Source organism: Hevea brasiliensis, chromosome 1 (assembly GCF_030052815.1).
Source record: "Hevea brasiliensis isolate MT/VB/25A 57/8 chromosome 1, ASM3005281v1, whole genome shotgun sequence".
Taxonomy (NCBI): Eukaryota; Viridiplantae; Streptophyta; class Magnoliopsida; order Malpighiales; family Euphorbiaceae; genus Hevea; species Hevea brasiliensis.
Genome location: NC_079493.1, coordinates 945,448 through 962,565, shown reverse-complemented (window position 1 = coordinate 962,565; position 17,118 = coordinate 945,448). Strand labels below are relative to the sequence as shown.

The window sequence follows — 17,118 nt, the reverse complement described above, 5'->3', positions numbered from 1 at the left end:
AATCAGACTATGCGACTACAAAAATAATCATATATATATATATATATATATATATATATATATATATATGGTCAAACCTTTTGTGATTTGTCATATTAAAATATTATCATTTAATTTCTCTTATTTTAGCTGCATTTAATGGCATAAAATCTAATTTAATGTTAATATATTTTTATTTATCTCATTTAAAATGCTTTAATAGAGCTTTATTATTGAATTAAAATAAAAATTATTGTTTTAAACAAAATAAAATAATAAATATAATATAATAATATATATAATAAATAAAATATAATAATAAAAATGTATTGCGAGTAAAAAGAATAATAATTGATAAAAAAATGTATAGGAAATATATATAAAAGATATAAAAGTACATTTAAATATATTTTGTTGATATAAAAATAATTTAGTATAAAATACTATTAAAATTATAAATAAGATGTAAAGTTTTTATATAATTATGAGAAAAACACAAGTATTATGTTAATATTAATAAAATTGAAAATTAATCTGATAACCCTTAACTAGAATCTTATTTATTTTTATTAAAATTAAATAAGTAAAATTAATTTTTGTTAAAAAAAAGAATGATGATCTAAATCCTATCTTGCTCTAAAGACGAGTCTATGTTAAGTTATTTGAGCAAGCAGGCAAACGGTGCGTTTATGGGCAAGTGAACAAGGGAAGAAGTTCAATTAATGAAACGGTGCGCAAAAGCAATTCAAGAAAAGTGGTAACGGTGCGCATCAATTAAAGGTTCTAATCGGCACATCTGAAATAATCTAGAATTCATATAACTTTGCTCAAAATGAAATGATTTTAATTATGAAGTTGAGGCCCATGGTTTTAACTGGCCTTTTCATGGCCTTTTTGATTGCCACTTCTGTAGCTCCCTGAGCTTGGAGGTTATCTAAATTTTGATCAATCAATTTCTTCTCTTCATCAATATCTAATCTATAGACATTAGCATCAATGTTTTGATATAACGTAATTAAAATTATAATTAATATTTATAATAAAAAAAGAATATGATGAAACCATAATTATATATAATAATCATTATATATAAAAATAAGTATAATTATAATTATTTACGTTAATTATTATTATTATTATTATTATTACCACCACTATTACCCTTATCCTGTTACCACCATTACTGCACTATCCTGTTACTACAATCACCATTTGATCACCGTTATTACCAATTAACTATTACCACTATCATTATCTCATATTGCCATCATCATCATCTAATCACTATTGTTGCCACCACTACTTAATTACTACTATCATTCAATTCTCAATTATTACAATCATTACTATTTATTATTAACACTATAAATAAATTAAATATTAAAATTAAAATTATCATTATATAACACTTTTTATATTTTTATTTTACAACCAAATAAATATAGGATAATTACATTACATTATAATTTTAATTACATTATATAATTAATTATATCACGTTACATTACTTTTTACTAAATGTAACCTAGGTGTCTTACCCATATAATAAAGGTTCTTTAATATTAGTTGAGTAAATTATATAAATAGTAACTCAATTTAAGGATACGAATAAAATAATAAGATATTTAAATTTTAATTTATAATATAAAATTCTCAAATTTTTAAATTAAATAATATAAAAAATATTTACAGTCTGATGTAAATATATATAATTGATGTAGTACAATAAGATAGACACAAGTTGTTTCAACATAAGATGAGCTCTCACACCTACATGTCAAAAATTAGAGGTGAGCAATACTAATTAAATTTACATTAATTACTCTTAATTATATATAAGTAGAATCCTAAATAATAACAAGTATATATGATAGAATTGTATTTATCTAAGTGGCGTGAGATTTCATGTTTAACATTCTATATGGTGTAAGTCTCATTTAAATCATTTTTGCTATACATATGGAAAGTGCAATTTTCATCAACTTTGATTGAATTTGTTATAAATATGGTAAGTGCATATTTTAAAAAATTTAAAGAAATTATATCTTTATTTTAAAAAATATATATATTTATTTATCGATCATTTCTAGTGATGTCGTTTTCAAAATATTATTTTTAATTAAAAATAAAATAAAGACTTGAACTTAATTAAAATGTTATCCAAAATAAAAAGGAGATACATCAGCAGCTGTAAGCTTTGAGTGTAGAATTGTTGTTTCGTAGTTGAGCTATAAAAACTTTCACAGAAAATGAATGATCCACCCAATCAAGGAAATGATGTTGTTTAAGTGAGAATGGAATAGTAGGACGGGCTTAGAGCATTTGTATCTAATAAGGTCTCCTCTTCTTTAGATAAGTTTAGATTAAATCATTTTAATTTGTTACATATATTTTAATTAAATTTTAAAAATGACTTTATAATAATATGCCACCTAAATTAATAAGGGTAATTTTTATTTTTATATTTATTTTTTATATTTTTTAATATAAAAATTAACTTACCATATTAAATATTAACTTTCATTTAAATATTTGCGGGTAATTTTTATAGTCTGGCATTGAATTTTATCTCGTATTTCATTTTCGTTATTTAACTTTAATTTGTTACTAAAAAAATTTTTGTTTCATAAGAATCATTCTAACACACTATAACAAGCTTTCAAGTTAAAAAATAATAAAATTATATTTTTATCTTAATTTTCTCACTCTAAAAAAACATTAGCTGTTTAAAATACTATTTAGACCCGTAGCTTAGAGTGATTTTTAATATAGAAATATACTATTGCAAATTAGAAGGTATTTTTATGAAACAAAATTAAAGTTTGTGAATTTTTTAATAATAAATTAAAGATAATAAATAGAAGTTAAATAAGGGATAAAATTTAGAGACGAGCTCTAAAAATTACACAACATTTTTAAATTACAATTATTAAAATCTTATATTTTTTACTATTTTTTAAAGAATTTTAAAATTTTTGCTCATTATAATATCCTAAAAGATAACTAATTTTTAATAAATATTGTTATTAAATTAAAAAGAGTGAATTATTTTTGAAAGAATATATATAAATAATTATTTTAAATATGTATTAATTGTAAGCTTCTTTATTTTTATTTTCATATTTTCTTATATAAAAAAATTAACTTATCATTATAAAATATTAATTTTATCCAAATATTTTAAAATTTTAAATATTAAAATCTCACCTCATATAAAAATATTAATAAAATTTTTGTTCTATCATAATATCTCTCAAAATTAATATTTTTTAATTAAACTTTTTTATTAAAATAGAAAATGAGTGAATTATTTTCTAATATATATATATATATATATATATTCAATAAAGAAATTATTTATAAAAATTAACTATTCATTTTTAAAACATTTCTTATTATTTTTAAAATTAAAAATTTTAATATCGATATTTTAAAAATAAAAATAATATATCAATCAATTTATTTATTAACATTTAAAATAAAATTATAATTAATTAAAAACTTTATTAATTAATATTTTATAACATGATTATAAAAATATAAAATATAAAAAATACATATTAAATTATATTATTAAAATAAATAAATAAATAAATAAATAAATAAATAATACACGTAATAAAATGACTAATTAATTTTTAAAATAAAACTTTTTTTTACAAAATTAATTTAAAAATAAATTATTTTTATTAAAATATTAAATTAAATTTGGATGACTAGATAAACCTAAACAAACCATGATCGGATCGAATAACACAAATTATCACATCAACTCTTGTAGTTTGAATTCTGATAATTTCGAATTAAGTGAGACAATGTGAATTGATCACCAATGTTCTCAAGTTGGACGAATTCGGATTAGAAATCAATAGACTCGCTTTCCACACCAATTCCTAACAACGATACATTCATATTAATCCTCAAACCTTTCATTAATGATTAAAAGTAAAATCCAAAGAGAAAAATATTGCTCACTTAATTACAGTTTTTTTTTTAAAAACAATATTTAATTGCTGTTTCAATTATAGTTAAAAGACATATTTTACCATGCCAGGAATATGTGTATTCAAGAAATAATCATCCCAATCAATTAACTTAGGATCCATTAAAAAGATATCCGTCTCTATCCCATTCTCTTCTGCTGCTGTTCTTAACTTGTCTAAATTGAAATCATCAAAACTGCAAATGAAAAGGAAATTTTACATAAATAGATTTGTGAAATGAATAATTAGTCAGTGTAGTTATGGTATATATTTACAAATGAATACACTTCCACCATTGATCATGGTGAGTCTTATCATGATGCAATGATTAGAATAAAATTAACCGTTGTAACTACTAAAGATTTAATTGAATATGCCAACTTACATTCCATGGAAGAATAGGTATGGCTGGTATAGTTCAACCAGTCGCTTCACAAGTTTAATTCTTCTACTCAGATTGCTATATGTACCTTGAAAACTTTGGCAGGATATTATGTTTGCTAGTTTTAGTCCCTGCATATGTGATGTGCATGTTAAAATCTCAAGTTTGCTGCTAATAATTAATTAAATGTAGATGAAGATACAGTTCTATCTAGACCACAACACATGATTATTATAGGTATTTTAACAAACCTTTAATAATGGGAGGTAGCGAATCCTTATAAATCTTTGAAAGTTGGAGACGCAATTGAGCATGGTAGGTTTACTAACAACCTTCACTGGCTTTCCATTCTGGTTGATCCATGGTTTCTTTGTGAAGTGGCGAATGAGGTAATCTTTGAAACTAGAACATCTAATAGGATTTCTGACTGATGATCCCACATGATAAATGACTTCATCACAAGGTTGATTTGCATGAGCCACCATAGCCACAATTATGGCATTCACCACCATGTCACCTGGTATCTGCACAGCAGGGGAACTTATCTTACCGTCGATTTTGGTAAACATTGTGTTATATATATAAAATAAGCTGACAAAAAGTATATAGTAAAATAGATTTGCTCACCACATCAATAATTAATGCAGGCCCTGCAACAAAGAAAGTTAATCTTCCTTTACCATAGCTAAGAGTTAATGCATCGATGGTTCTGCAGCCACAAACAAATACAATTATAAGAGAAGATATTACATGGTTTATTTTACATATAACTTGATAATTGAGAAGGAAATTGAATATGTTTTCATGGATTCGATTTGTGATCCGATTTAAAAGTTTCACGTTACAATCCGATTGAAATATTTTATGAGATATATAGCATGGATCAGTATAAATATTATATTTTTTGCCTATTGCTATATTATGAGAAATTCGGAAAACATATTGAGGTCAAAGTTTGAAAGTTTTGAGTAATTGTATTTTACTCTTATGAACTTTTTTTCTCGTCTTATTCGTGAACATAAATCTTACAGTTGAACCATCTTGTGTCTATTTTTCTACTCTACTCTATACTGTGTCATTGTACGATTGTGTATACCTTAAATTTACATGTCTATTTTAACAGAAATTTCAATATGATACAGGCACACTAAAAAAGGAAAGATTTTGATTACTGACCTTGCACCTTCAATCCAACCAGGGAAAGGTTCCTTGTAAGTACTAGTAATCATAGAGGGACGTATGATCACCAAAGGAAGATTTTCTTTCAAGTGTCCTACAAGCATTTCTCCCATAGCCTTGGTAAACACATAAGTGTTTGGCCATCCATATCTCCTTGCTCTAGTAATTAAGATTTGTGAATTCGAAACTATTATTATGATTTCAAATGGATGAAGAACTATCTTAATTAATTACCTTTTGATACCCATATCTTTCATGGCATGTTTAATTTCTGTTTCTGTAGCTCTCTCAGCTTTGAGTTCATCTAATTTGGTATCAATCAATTTCTTCTCTTCTTCAATATCTAGCCCAGAAACACCGTTAAGTGTCTCACCCAAGCGATAGGGGTTTTCTGGTATCAGTCCTGAACTTTCTCCACAAACATAAGCTGCAAACACATTTGCCCTCTTCATTTTGCTACTGGGAATTAGTAGCTTAATTAATTAAAAGCAATTTGAGACTAAATACTAACCAGTAGATATGTGAACAAACAACTTTAGTTTTAGGCAAAGTTTGGCAAAGCACATAACATTCTTAGCTCCAATAGTGTTGGTTCCAAATGCAATATCGTATCTGCTCCATAAGATATTATTAAAACAAGAAGAAAATAAAAGACCATATCGAAAGAAGAGGAAGAAGGTTACCGTTCATCAAAGCGGGTGGTGGCTGCAAAATTAAGTACAATATCCAATTCATTCTTCATCTCTTCTCTCAAGGAAGAGTCTTTAATTCCCAAGTCCTCATAACAGATATCACCAGAAATAATATTAATCTTTTTGGATATAATAGCATCAAAATTTGCACCCAATTTTTCCTTCGCAACTCTATATAAGTCCTTCCTTATCACCTGCTTTGTTAAACATATAACTTGACTTAATCAAGAAGAAAACTTGTTAGAAGGTAATAAGTGTTTTTTTTCAAAAAAACATTTTTATTGAAATTTATATATTTATTATTTTAATTATGTGTACAATTTAATTAATTTGACATGAATCTCAACGAGAAAAGGTCGGAGTGGTGCCAATTGAAGATAAGTTGAGAGAAGGGAGATTGAGATGGTTTGGTCATGTGAAGCGTAGACATACGGAGGCTCCAGTTAGACAAGTAGAGCACATTAGGCTAGAGGATAGAAAGAAAAAAAGGGGTAGACCTAAATTGACTTGGAGGAGAGTAGTACAGCATGACTTAGAAGCATTACACATTTCTGAGGATTTAATCCAAAATCGTTCAGAGTGGAAAAAGCGAATCCATATAGCCGACCCCAAATTTTTGGGACAAAGACTTAGTTGAGTTGAGTTGAGTTGAGTTGACATGAATCTCAACGCAAATAATATTCGTATAAGATTGAACTTATATTAGATATATGTTTTTTCTTATGGATACATAAAACAGAACAAATAATACTCGTATAAGATTGAACTTATATTAGATATATGTTTTTTCTTGTGGATACATAAAACAGAAAAGAGAGATTCAAACTTAAGATTTTATTTTAATAAAAGATGCATCTTATTCTATCGCTAGGCACATGTGCTAAAGATTGAAAATTACCTCATTGTGAAAGCGATGATTTGCAGAGGTAGCATCTGAAGCTCTTAAAAGAAGATAAAGCTTCTTCACATTCGGTTGAACCCTTAGTATCTTCTCCACAAAAACTGAATTAATTATTTAAAGAAAAAAAATTAAAGAAACAAAATTAATAAATATGAAGCCCCTCTTTGAAGAGAGTATATATATATATATATATATTAAATTTTCTGTGGGGAGAGAGATAGAATTTGTACTTTTAGAAAGAAACCCAGTTACACCAGTGACAAAAAGATTCTTGTTCTCAAGAAACTGAAGGATACTTCCGAATTCCATTGCAAGAAAACACAAAACGAGAGAGAGATAGAGGCTTTGTGTTTTTTTCATTTCACCATTGCTGTTGTCTACTTATGATATATATATAGTGTGATGTTGTTGATTGGTTTGCTAAGTCTCTAGGCCCATGCTGTATCAAAATAGCTTAGAAATGTGTGATTAATTAATCTTGATATAATAATTATTTTTAGAATAATAAATATGTGGTGGGCAGAGGATTTGGAGAAAGAAGATAAGAAGAACACAACTATTAAGAACAGTGTTGATCATATGGGGTTTGCAATTATGGGTGTGAATCACATTAAATATTAATAACATTTTATAAAATATTTAATTAATGTTATGAATAAGTTTTAAATTTTAAGTCATTTTTGTGTTAATTAATTATTTTTATTAATATTAACAAATTTTTACTAAGTTTTATCATTTTATTCGTTTTCTTTGCTTTTAGGCCATTGTTTCGCAACAAATCTTTGTATTGTAGGACACGTTTCTTGTCTTCTTAATTAGCCAACTGTAAAACCATTGGAATAGCAATAGCATGCGTCTTATGTCGTGGGGCTTGGCATGTTCTTGAGCCATCGGGTGCGTAGTTGAGAGTCCAACACAGTCCGGCTCGTGTAGTTTAAATTGAAGGCGTCAATTAAAAATTGAGAGTCCAACACATATTTTTCAATCAATTAAGGATCTTTGGCCGACACGCCACAACGCAGCTGTGGAGATGAAGGGAGATAGCACTTCAAAGCTTCCATCTACTCAGATTTTTTCTTTTTTCTCTTATTTATTTGGTTTTAATATTTAGTTTTCATTATTAGGATGAATTCTTTTTATATTGAATCCATTAATTGTTATATATATAAATTAAATCGTTATAGATTATCTGATTAGAGAATATGTGTATCTGAAAACATGCTTGTATTCATAATTTTCTATGAACAATCAAGAATAGAGAAAAGGAAGCGAAACGATAGGTTCACAAGTTCCAATATCCACAGTGTTCAAATTCTATCTGATATTAATGGAGTTATCAGAATATATATATATATATATATATATATATATATATATATATATATATATAACTAAGAGTTTGTGCCTCTTCTTAAGCGGACTTATGGACAGTCTGACCCATTACAGGCTTGCCCAATCATATGACCGGCCAATCTATTTAGATATTGCTAATTACTAAACTTATTATTTGATATCATTATTTAATTTGTCAATGAGCCTAACAATTAATTATTGCTAATCCACATCCAGATACAAATAAATAATCCAACAATTTCCCACTTAAATACATTAATCAATTTATTAAACTAAAAGAACAGATTAATAAAATACAAAATAAAATCTAATAATAAGTAGGCAATTTAACCTATAAAATTCAGTTAATGAAACGACAAACAAAATAACATTAAATCTGATTGGAAAAATAATATTATATATATATGCTAACAAAATAACTCCGCTTAAGTAGTTTGCGCTTAGCCGGTCCCAAGCCCGGGTAAAGGAGGAGGGTTGCGGTAGGTGACAACCAGCGTAAAAATTTCGTCACACCCTATGATATGGATTCAAATGATATAAACGTTGGGGCGTTCTCTACTAACGACGCGCTACATCAGAGCCCGGGTGTAGTGATAAATATGTAAGGGTGTAGGGCGTTCACTGAAAGCGATGCGCCATGCCGGCGCCCGGGTGTGGTGTTAAGTGAGCAAGGGTTCCCACATCATGGACGGGTGTGGGTAAAGAAGTTAGTCCATAGGACAGATAGTAGAACAAATAGTGGAACAGAACACAAGATAGATGTAGAAAACAATAGAAGATATCATAGAAGGAGACCAATTAGGAAGGAGCAGGATAGGAGGAGGATCAGGGTTGGTACTTGGAATGTTGGATCACTTACAGGAAAATTAATGGACCTTGTGGATACCTTGGAAAGGAGAAGGGTGAATATTGCTTGCATTCAGGAGACTAAATGGGTAGAAGAGAAAAGTAAGGAAGTGGATAATTCAGGGTACAAACTGTGGTTTACCGGAAAGGAGAGAAATAAGAACGGAGTGGGTATAATCATAGACAGAACATTGAAAGACGCAGTAGTAACTGTGAAAAGAGTAGGAGATAGAATTATACTAGTAAAGCTAGTACTAGAAGGAGAAACAATAAATATAGTTAGTGCTTATGCCCCACAAATAGGACTAGACAGTGAGAGTAAACAAAGGTTTTGGGAAGATATGGATGATTTAATGCAAAGCATACCGAATGAAGAGAATGTTTTCATTGGTGGAGATTTGAATGGACATGTAGGAAGTGATAGGCAAGGTTATGAGAATGTTCATGGAGGTTTTGGTTTTGGCAGTCGAAATGAGGAGGGAAAAAACATCCTGGATTTTGCTACGGCATACGACCTAATACTAGCAAATACCTATTTTATAAAAAGAGAGTCACATTTAGTTACTTTCAAAAGTGGGCAGCATAGAAGCCAAATCGACTTCCTCTTAACCAGAAAGACAAATAGAGCTCTATGCAAGGATTGCAAGGTCATTCCAGGAGAGGCTTTAACAAGTCAACATAGTTTGATGGTCTTGGATGTCAAGTTTAGGAACAATTTAAGTAAGGTTAGAAGAAATAGTGTAGCTCGAACAAAGTGGTGGGAGTTCAAAGGAGTAAAGCAAGTGAAGTTCAAAAATGAGCTTCTCGAGTCCGAAGTATGGAAGCTAGATATGGAGGCCAATGATATGTGGATACAGATGGCATCAAAGATTAGAGAAGTAGCTAGAAAAGTACTTGGAGAGTCTAAAGGACATGGACCACCCTCAAAAGAGAAATGGTGGTGGAATGAGGAAGTACAAAAGGCAGTGAAGAGAAAAAGGGAATGGTATAAGAAATTACCTAAATGTGATAATAATGAGGCATATTAACAGTAAAAGATAGCAAAGAAAGAGGCAAAAAAGGCAGTTAGTCAAGCAAGAGCACAGGCCTTTGAAAAGTTATATGAGAAACTTGGAACTAAAGAAGGGGAGAAAGATATTTATAGATTAGCAAAGAGTAGAGAAAGAAAATGTCAAGATCTCAATCAAGTTAGGTGCATTAAGGATTGTCGACACCATATTTTGGCCGATCCCCAGAATCAATAAACTTCGAAACCGATCCCTAGCACTAAGTCTCTCCTTGCCATCTAACCACGGTTCCGATCTCTCTTCACAGAAAGTTGAGTCAATGCTAAGTCCTCATATCAGTCAAAGCCTTACCGGTCTCTCAAATCATTCACCGATCTCTCAAGCCCATTGTCAAATATCCTGACCAGTTAACTACATTCCCGATCTCTCTTGTCGATTTAAATTGAACTAACACTAGAACCTTGCTGCCAGTATTTATGGTCGACCTCTCTTTTAAAAGTTTAGGAATAATCAAGCTAAGGTTCTAATCCGGTTTAATGAAGATCCCGATCTTAGATGTTCAAGCCAAAATTTTCAATTAAGTTCCGTTTAGCAATCTCATGCGTGTTGTATTTTCCGATCTCTCACACTTAGGATAATAATAGTTTTCAGTTATTTCAATATACTCAGACAATCAAGTGTTTAGAAATTTTTCGATCACAACCATTCATCGAACAAAAAGGCATTCTATTTCATTTCATTGCAAAATTTGTACAAGTTATTCGGCTGGGGGATCACCCCCAGCCTGATCTACATTTCGCTCATCCTCTCCCTCCTCTTCACTATCCTCACCCTCGCCCCCGGGAGCCAGGTTGGCCATCCAAGAGAAGTCCTCTTCTGGGTAACGCTTCTGGAGTTCGGCCAAGAGGTCCTTGTGAGCATTCACATAGGCACCAGCTATCCCTGTCACCATTTCTTCGTCTTTCGCCTTAAGCTCCTCGATAAGTTAAGCGACCTGAGAAGCTTCATTGGCCCGGAGCGCCCGGACTTCCCCGAGAGCACGATCCCTTTCAGCCAGAACATGATTCTGTTCGGCCAGCCTGTCTTCATAGAACTTCGCCCGCCCCTCAACTTGAGATATGTAATCCTGAGTGGATGAGAGTTGGGATCGGAGGGAAGCCACTTCTTGACTCTTCTTCTCGACCTCCTTACCCAGGCGATGAGCCTTTTCCCGAACTATGTGCTGGTTCACCAGACACTCTACATCTGCACTCATGGATCGGTCGATATCGCCAAGGTTGTCCGAGACGATCATCCCGATCCTCCCGAAGGCAGATGGAAGACCCCAAGACTTTGGCAAAACCGGGGTTCTCCCGAACAGTCCGGTTATTCTTCAGGGACTCGATCAACGTTTGAGCGCCACGAGAAGAGGCTCTCACAAAAGATTGAGAAGGACCCCTTTCTGTGCTTGGAGCAACTGGAGGGGGTGGAGGCGGCTCTTCCTGTTGAGGAGGAGATCGAACAGCTTCAGTGATCGGCGGCCCCGAAGGTCGGGGCGGGTTCCCTTGTACCTCCCTAGGTTCATGACCGGGTGTTCGAAGCATTTCCGAACGCTTCATCTCCTTTATTTTCCGGGAGATCTCTCTTTCTTTCTTCCACTTCCTGGAACCCTCATCACCCGCCATACTTGCACAAAGAAGAGGTCAGTGAGATCGCTAAGGTCCTGAGATCTGAGATGTAGAAAATACCAGTGCCGAGGTCAGAGAGCGGAAGTTCGCGATCTTGGCCGGTGAGCAGCTGTATGGTCCAATGGTGCACTTCGGCGATACCGCATCTAAACAGGAATACTTTTGAGTGGCAGCCTGATTCTTCAGATCCATCACTATTAAGCTTTCCTTCTGGTTCAGGGTAATGCGCTTCGGAAGCAAGGGCCCCTGGTGCCACCAGCTACGAGGGAAGTCCTCAAAACAGGTCGGATTTTTGCTCCTCAGAATTAAGAAGCGGTTCTTCCAATTTTTAAGGGAGGAGGGCAGATCGGTGAAGAGCCCGCAATGAGGCTTCGCCTGAAAGAACCAGTGCTCGTTCTGTGCAGTTCGGCGAACACCTTAGCCGTAAGTCTGATTCCCTTAGCTCGGCATAGGCCTCGGAAGGCTACTAAGATCCGCCACGAGTTAGGGTGAACTTGAGCAATGCACACTCAGTGAAGTTTTAGGACCTCCTTGAAGAAGTCATCCAGAGGGAATCGAAGACCGGCCTTTAACTATTCCTCGTATACCATAACCATGTCATTCTCTTCAAAGAAGTGATCGGCTCGGTGATCGCCGTGACACCGGATAAGTTCATACGAATCAGGACGAATATTGTACTCCTGGCTAAACGATTGCAGATCGGATTCTTGCAAGATCGATGACAGCTCGTCCATAGGGAGATTCTCCCTCCCTGAAGAAGGTGCGTGCCTTGATGGTCTGATCCGCCCCGCGGCCGAACGAGACCCTAGGAGGTTCTTGTTGAACGCTTGGCCCGACTACCTCTTCTTCATCAGACGACCACGAGAATTGAATGGAAGGAGGGCTCGTCGCTCTCTGACCTTCGGCACCGCTCATTTTCAAAGGAAATAAAGAATTTAAACTAAAAAGAAGATCAAAGCCCTTACCGGAGTCTGATCGGCGTCGGAAGAACTTGAGAAAACGAGAGAACTTCGAAGTTGTGAGCAGGAGACTGAAAATGGAATGAGAGAACAAATGGCTAACCCCCCACCCCTATTTATACTCGTCCGAGCATTTAATGCTCACGGGGTTTCAGGCAGTGCATCGGTTAACGGGACTCGCCAGCTGTTCTGACACGTTTCTCGAACATTCCGAATTACATAAAGAGATCGGTTAACTGGAGATCGGCATATTAAGTTGAATATTTTGAATAAAGGATCAGTTAAGAGTCGTTTTGTTAGGAACCAGATCAGACAAATATATCAGAGATCGGAAAATAATCAATAAGATGATAGTTGGCGAAATAAGATTTTTATTTTTAAGAGATCGGAATACATTTCCAAAAGTCGGATTACATCATTTGGGCGATCTCAAGAGATCGAAATACATTTCCAAAAGTCAAATTACATAATTTGGGCGATCTAAAGATCGGAATACATTACAGATCTGATTACATCAAAGGGCCGATCTCTAAAGACCAGCGGAACATCCTATCTAAAGAGGCCCATGTTAATAGTCAACATTGTGACTGATCCAAAGGGTGTCGCCGACCGGAGCTTAACCCGCTGTTGGAACACCCAATGTGGAGGAAAGACGCTGTCGGAACACCCAATGTGGTGAGAAGCTGAATAAACTCAGTTGAGCGACTCGAGACTGGCACGATCAAGGTCCGCAATCTAGATCGGTCAATTGATCCAGTTCTCTCACCATCATCAGACAAGGTTATGCGATCACCAGGGTCGTAAATTTTCAGTCGAGGAGTAAGGAAGTCCATCGGAAAAGGACCAAAGCCACAGTTGTAATGGAACTTCCACGAATAGAATCGGGAAGTAAGAAGAAAGAGAGGAAATCGGATGAAGGAAAGTCTCTTTCGTCAGAAGTATATATAGGGGAAAACGGGCATTTATTGCTGAGCAGAAAACAAAGCGGACGCTTCGGGAATCGAGGGGAAATTAATGCTTTGACCGGACCAAGGCTGATTAAGGGATAATAGAGATCGGAAGATAGGAGATCAGCATAAGAGAGCGGAATAGGAGCGTGTCAAGAAGATCGAAAAGGGGGAGGGATCGGAAGACAAAAGGAATAAGACAAATCCCAAATAACCGTCGTCAGAATCAGAGCCGAGGTAGTTAAAGCGTTGCAGACGAGATCTCCACCGCACGCCTAAGAATCGCCCGCAATGCTGACAGGTGCCAGGGTATGTCATGACAGTCCTGTACATCTCAATCTCCACCGTTGATCTCACTTGTAAGGACGAGCCCGGGGCCCTTGGATCAAAGAGGAAGACGACAAGACCGGCCCCTTTTATGCCCAGCCCTCGGATCACCCAGGTCAACGAAGTTTTGGACCGTCAGATTAGAAGAAGAAAAGGACAAGTATCTTGAGAATGATCTCAACCATTCGTCTTAATTCTCTTTAATTCCTGAGCCTCAGATCATGTCCTTTGAAATCCTGACCCTCCATCTCCCTCAAAGACAGATCCTGACCCTTCAGGGGAAGCACCCGGTCCCTATAAATACCTGCAAGAAAAACTGTTCAAGGGACCGAAGGACGGAAAATATAGGCAAGAGGCAGTGACTATAGTGGAATAACTCTGAAACTTAATTCAGTTTGTTACTCTGCTATTTTGAGTTTTCGTAGAAAAAAACTTTTGAAACTAGTTTTCTGAAGTGTTTTCTTGCAAAAGGGATTCTGGGATACTGAAACTTTTCATTTTCAGTTCATTCATTATCCTGTGGCACTCCCACTTTCTGTCTCTGTTATCCTCTATTTCCATTCATATTATCTAAGCTCTACTCCACTCAAGCTTGGTTATTTTGACCTGTTTACATTTTAACAAAGAATACTTCATTTCGAGGCAAACCACAGTCCTCCGGCTGCCAACCTGCAATCTTGCCACTTTTTGCGATTCTGTGGTTAGTTCAATAGACTCGACTCCCTACAGGTCAGTGTTAATATCGCCATTTTATTAAGTCTGATTCTCGTTTCACGTATTTCCTTTGTTCTCTTTCTTATGCCTGTTGTTTTCCTTAAGTTCATGTCACGCTAAAAGAAAAAACAAAGAAAAGATATGTCCTAGTTTACTCCCGTGCTGGCTAACCCGCACTTTCGTTAATCTTTATTATTTCTGAACGCAAGTCATCTAGTCCCGAGTTACGTAGAAGCAGCTAGACAAAATGTAGATAACTGTATTTAAAATGTCTTTGAAAAAGAGGGTCTAAATAATACGTCAGGGAAATAGCAAAACTGAATCACTAGGCTGACGTAGAAGGCGATCCGGCATAATGCCATAAGGCGGAATAACCAAAAATTAAAACTCAGGTAAGTAAAAGGGTGCAGACAGGATACTGGTAAAGTGACCTTAGGGGGGGGTCAGCAAAACTCAGTCCGGCGTCTTTTATTTAGTCACAAAGTACCAACAAGTCAAAAGAAATCTTATGTCGATCTTTGGTACCTTTAAATATTAGAACGCTTAAACTTAAACGCTGTGATATATGGCTGTGTCCAAATTTTAAAGAGGTCGGAAGAGAGTTTTTACCCCTTCCTCAAACAAAATTTTTAACAAATAATTTAAGAGAGATCGGAGGAGAGTTCTTATCCGATCCTCATCTAATTTTATAACAAATGATTTAAGAGAGATCGGAGGAGAGTTCTTATCCGATCCTCACCTAATTTTATAACAAATAATTTAAAAGAGATCGGAAGAGAGTTCTTATCCGTTTCTCGATCTAAATGTCCATAAATATTTAAAAGGAGGTCGGAGGAGAGTTCTTATCCGATCCTTGAGCTAAAATTTTAATACTTAAAAGAGATCGGAGGAGAATTCTCATCCGATTCTCATTCCTAAATTTTAAATACTTCAAAAGAGATCGGAAGAGAGTTCTTATCCGATCTCCACTCAGAATTTTAATAAATATTTAAAAGAGATCGGAGGAGAGTTCTTATCCGATTCTCACACCCAATTTTAATTTATATGCAAAACAATCCCAAAATCAAAAATGATATCCGACGTCAATTCACTAAGGTTGTCTCATTTACTTATGTATCTGGGTGATCCGAATTTAGTGAAAAATTAAAATTTCCTTTTGACAAAAGGATTAACATGTCCAACCAAGCCCGCCCTAACTAATACAAAGTTAAATCTACTTACCTCTATTAAGGGACGAGGTGGGGTGCCTAACACCTTCCCCACCCGTTTACGGACCCTGAACCTAGAATCTATATCTTGAAGTAGTTTCATTTCAATTTATTTTCCAAATGGTTTTCTTTAGTTTCCCTCAAAACTAAGGTGGCGACTCCTCACTCTTTCCCACTTCGGTGAGGGTTCGTTCAGGCGACTGCAAAATCCCTTGCGACAAGGATAAAGAAGGAAAAGTGTTGGTGAAAGATGAGGACATTAAAGAAAGATGGAGAAATTATTTTAATGATCTCTTTAATAATAGTCAAAATGGTAATAGCGTGAATATAGATTATAGAACAATAGAAAAGAATGTAAATTATACTAGAAGGATTCGATCTTTAGAAGTAAAGGAAGCACTTAAGAGAATGAAAGTGGGTAAAGCCTGTGGACCCGATGAAATACCAATTGAAGTGTGGAAGTATTTGGGAGATATGGGAGTGGCATGGTTAACTAAATTATTTAATAAGATTCTAAACTCAAAGAAAATGCCTGATGAATGGAGGAAGAGTATTTTAGTACCTATTTTTAAAAATAAGGGAGACATACAGAGTTGCTCAAACTATAGGGGAATTAAACTCATGAGCCATACTATGAAGTTGTGGGAGAGAGTTGTGGAGCATCGACTACGTCATGATACTTCTATCTCTCTCAATCAATTTGGTTTCATGCCCGGTCGTTCAACTATGGAAGCGATCTTTCTCATTAGAAGCTTGATGGAGAAATATATAGATGTGAAGAAAGATCTACACATGGTTTTTATTGATTTGGAGAAGGCTTATGATAGTGTTCCAAGAGAGATCTTATGGAATGTGTTAGAACAAAAGAGGGTATCTATTAGGTACATACAAGTATTGAAAGATATGTATAAAGGAGCAACTACTATTGTGCGCACAGTGGGAGGGGACACAAGTGATTTTCCGATCTCAATTGG

The 17,118-nt window shown here is 34.0% G+C and overlaps 1 protein-coding gene across 1 annotated transcript; it reads right to left on the bottom strand.

Annotated features, from left to right (window-relative positions):
* Positions 1 to 3,886: 3,886 nt before the first annotated feature.
* On the bottom strand, positions 3,887 to 7,504 carry LOC110654151 (fatty acyl-CoA reductase 3). Its single transcript, XM_021810053.2, has 10 exons — positions 7,347 to 7,504; positions 7,114 to 7,217; positions 6,207 to 6,409; positions 6,035 to 6,135; positions 5,758 to 5,950; positions 5,521 to 5,682; positions 4,972 to 5,053; positions 4,596 to 4,868; positions 4,348 to 4,475; positions 3,887 to 4,158 (listed from the first exon to the last, which is right to left on the bottom strand). Exons 1-10 carry the CDS (start codon positions 7,474 to 7,476, stop codon positions 4,008 to 4,010), a joined length of 1,527 nt encoding a protein of 508 aa, XP_021665745.2. The 5' UTR covers positions 7,477 to 7,504; the 3' UTR covers positions 3,887 to 4,007.
* Between the last annotated feature and the right edge of the window lie 9,614 nt (positions 7,505 to 17,118).

Excerpts from the sequence above, each read along its gene's own strand:
- LOC110654151 (XM_021810053.2), bottom strand. The coding sequence starts at position 7,476 with ATGAAAAAAACACAAAGCCTCTATCTCTCTCTCGTTTTGTGTTTTCTT. Across the intron at positions 5,683-5,757 it reads AAAGATATGGGTATCAAAAG|AGCAAGGAGATATGGATGGC; the intron begins GTAATTAATTAA and ends CTTAATTACTAG. Across the intron at positions 4,476-4,595 it reads GCTACCTCCCATTATTAAAG|GGACTAAAACTAGCAAACAT; the intron begins GTTTGTTAAAAT and ends TCACATATGCAG.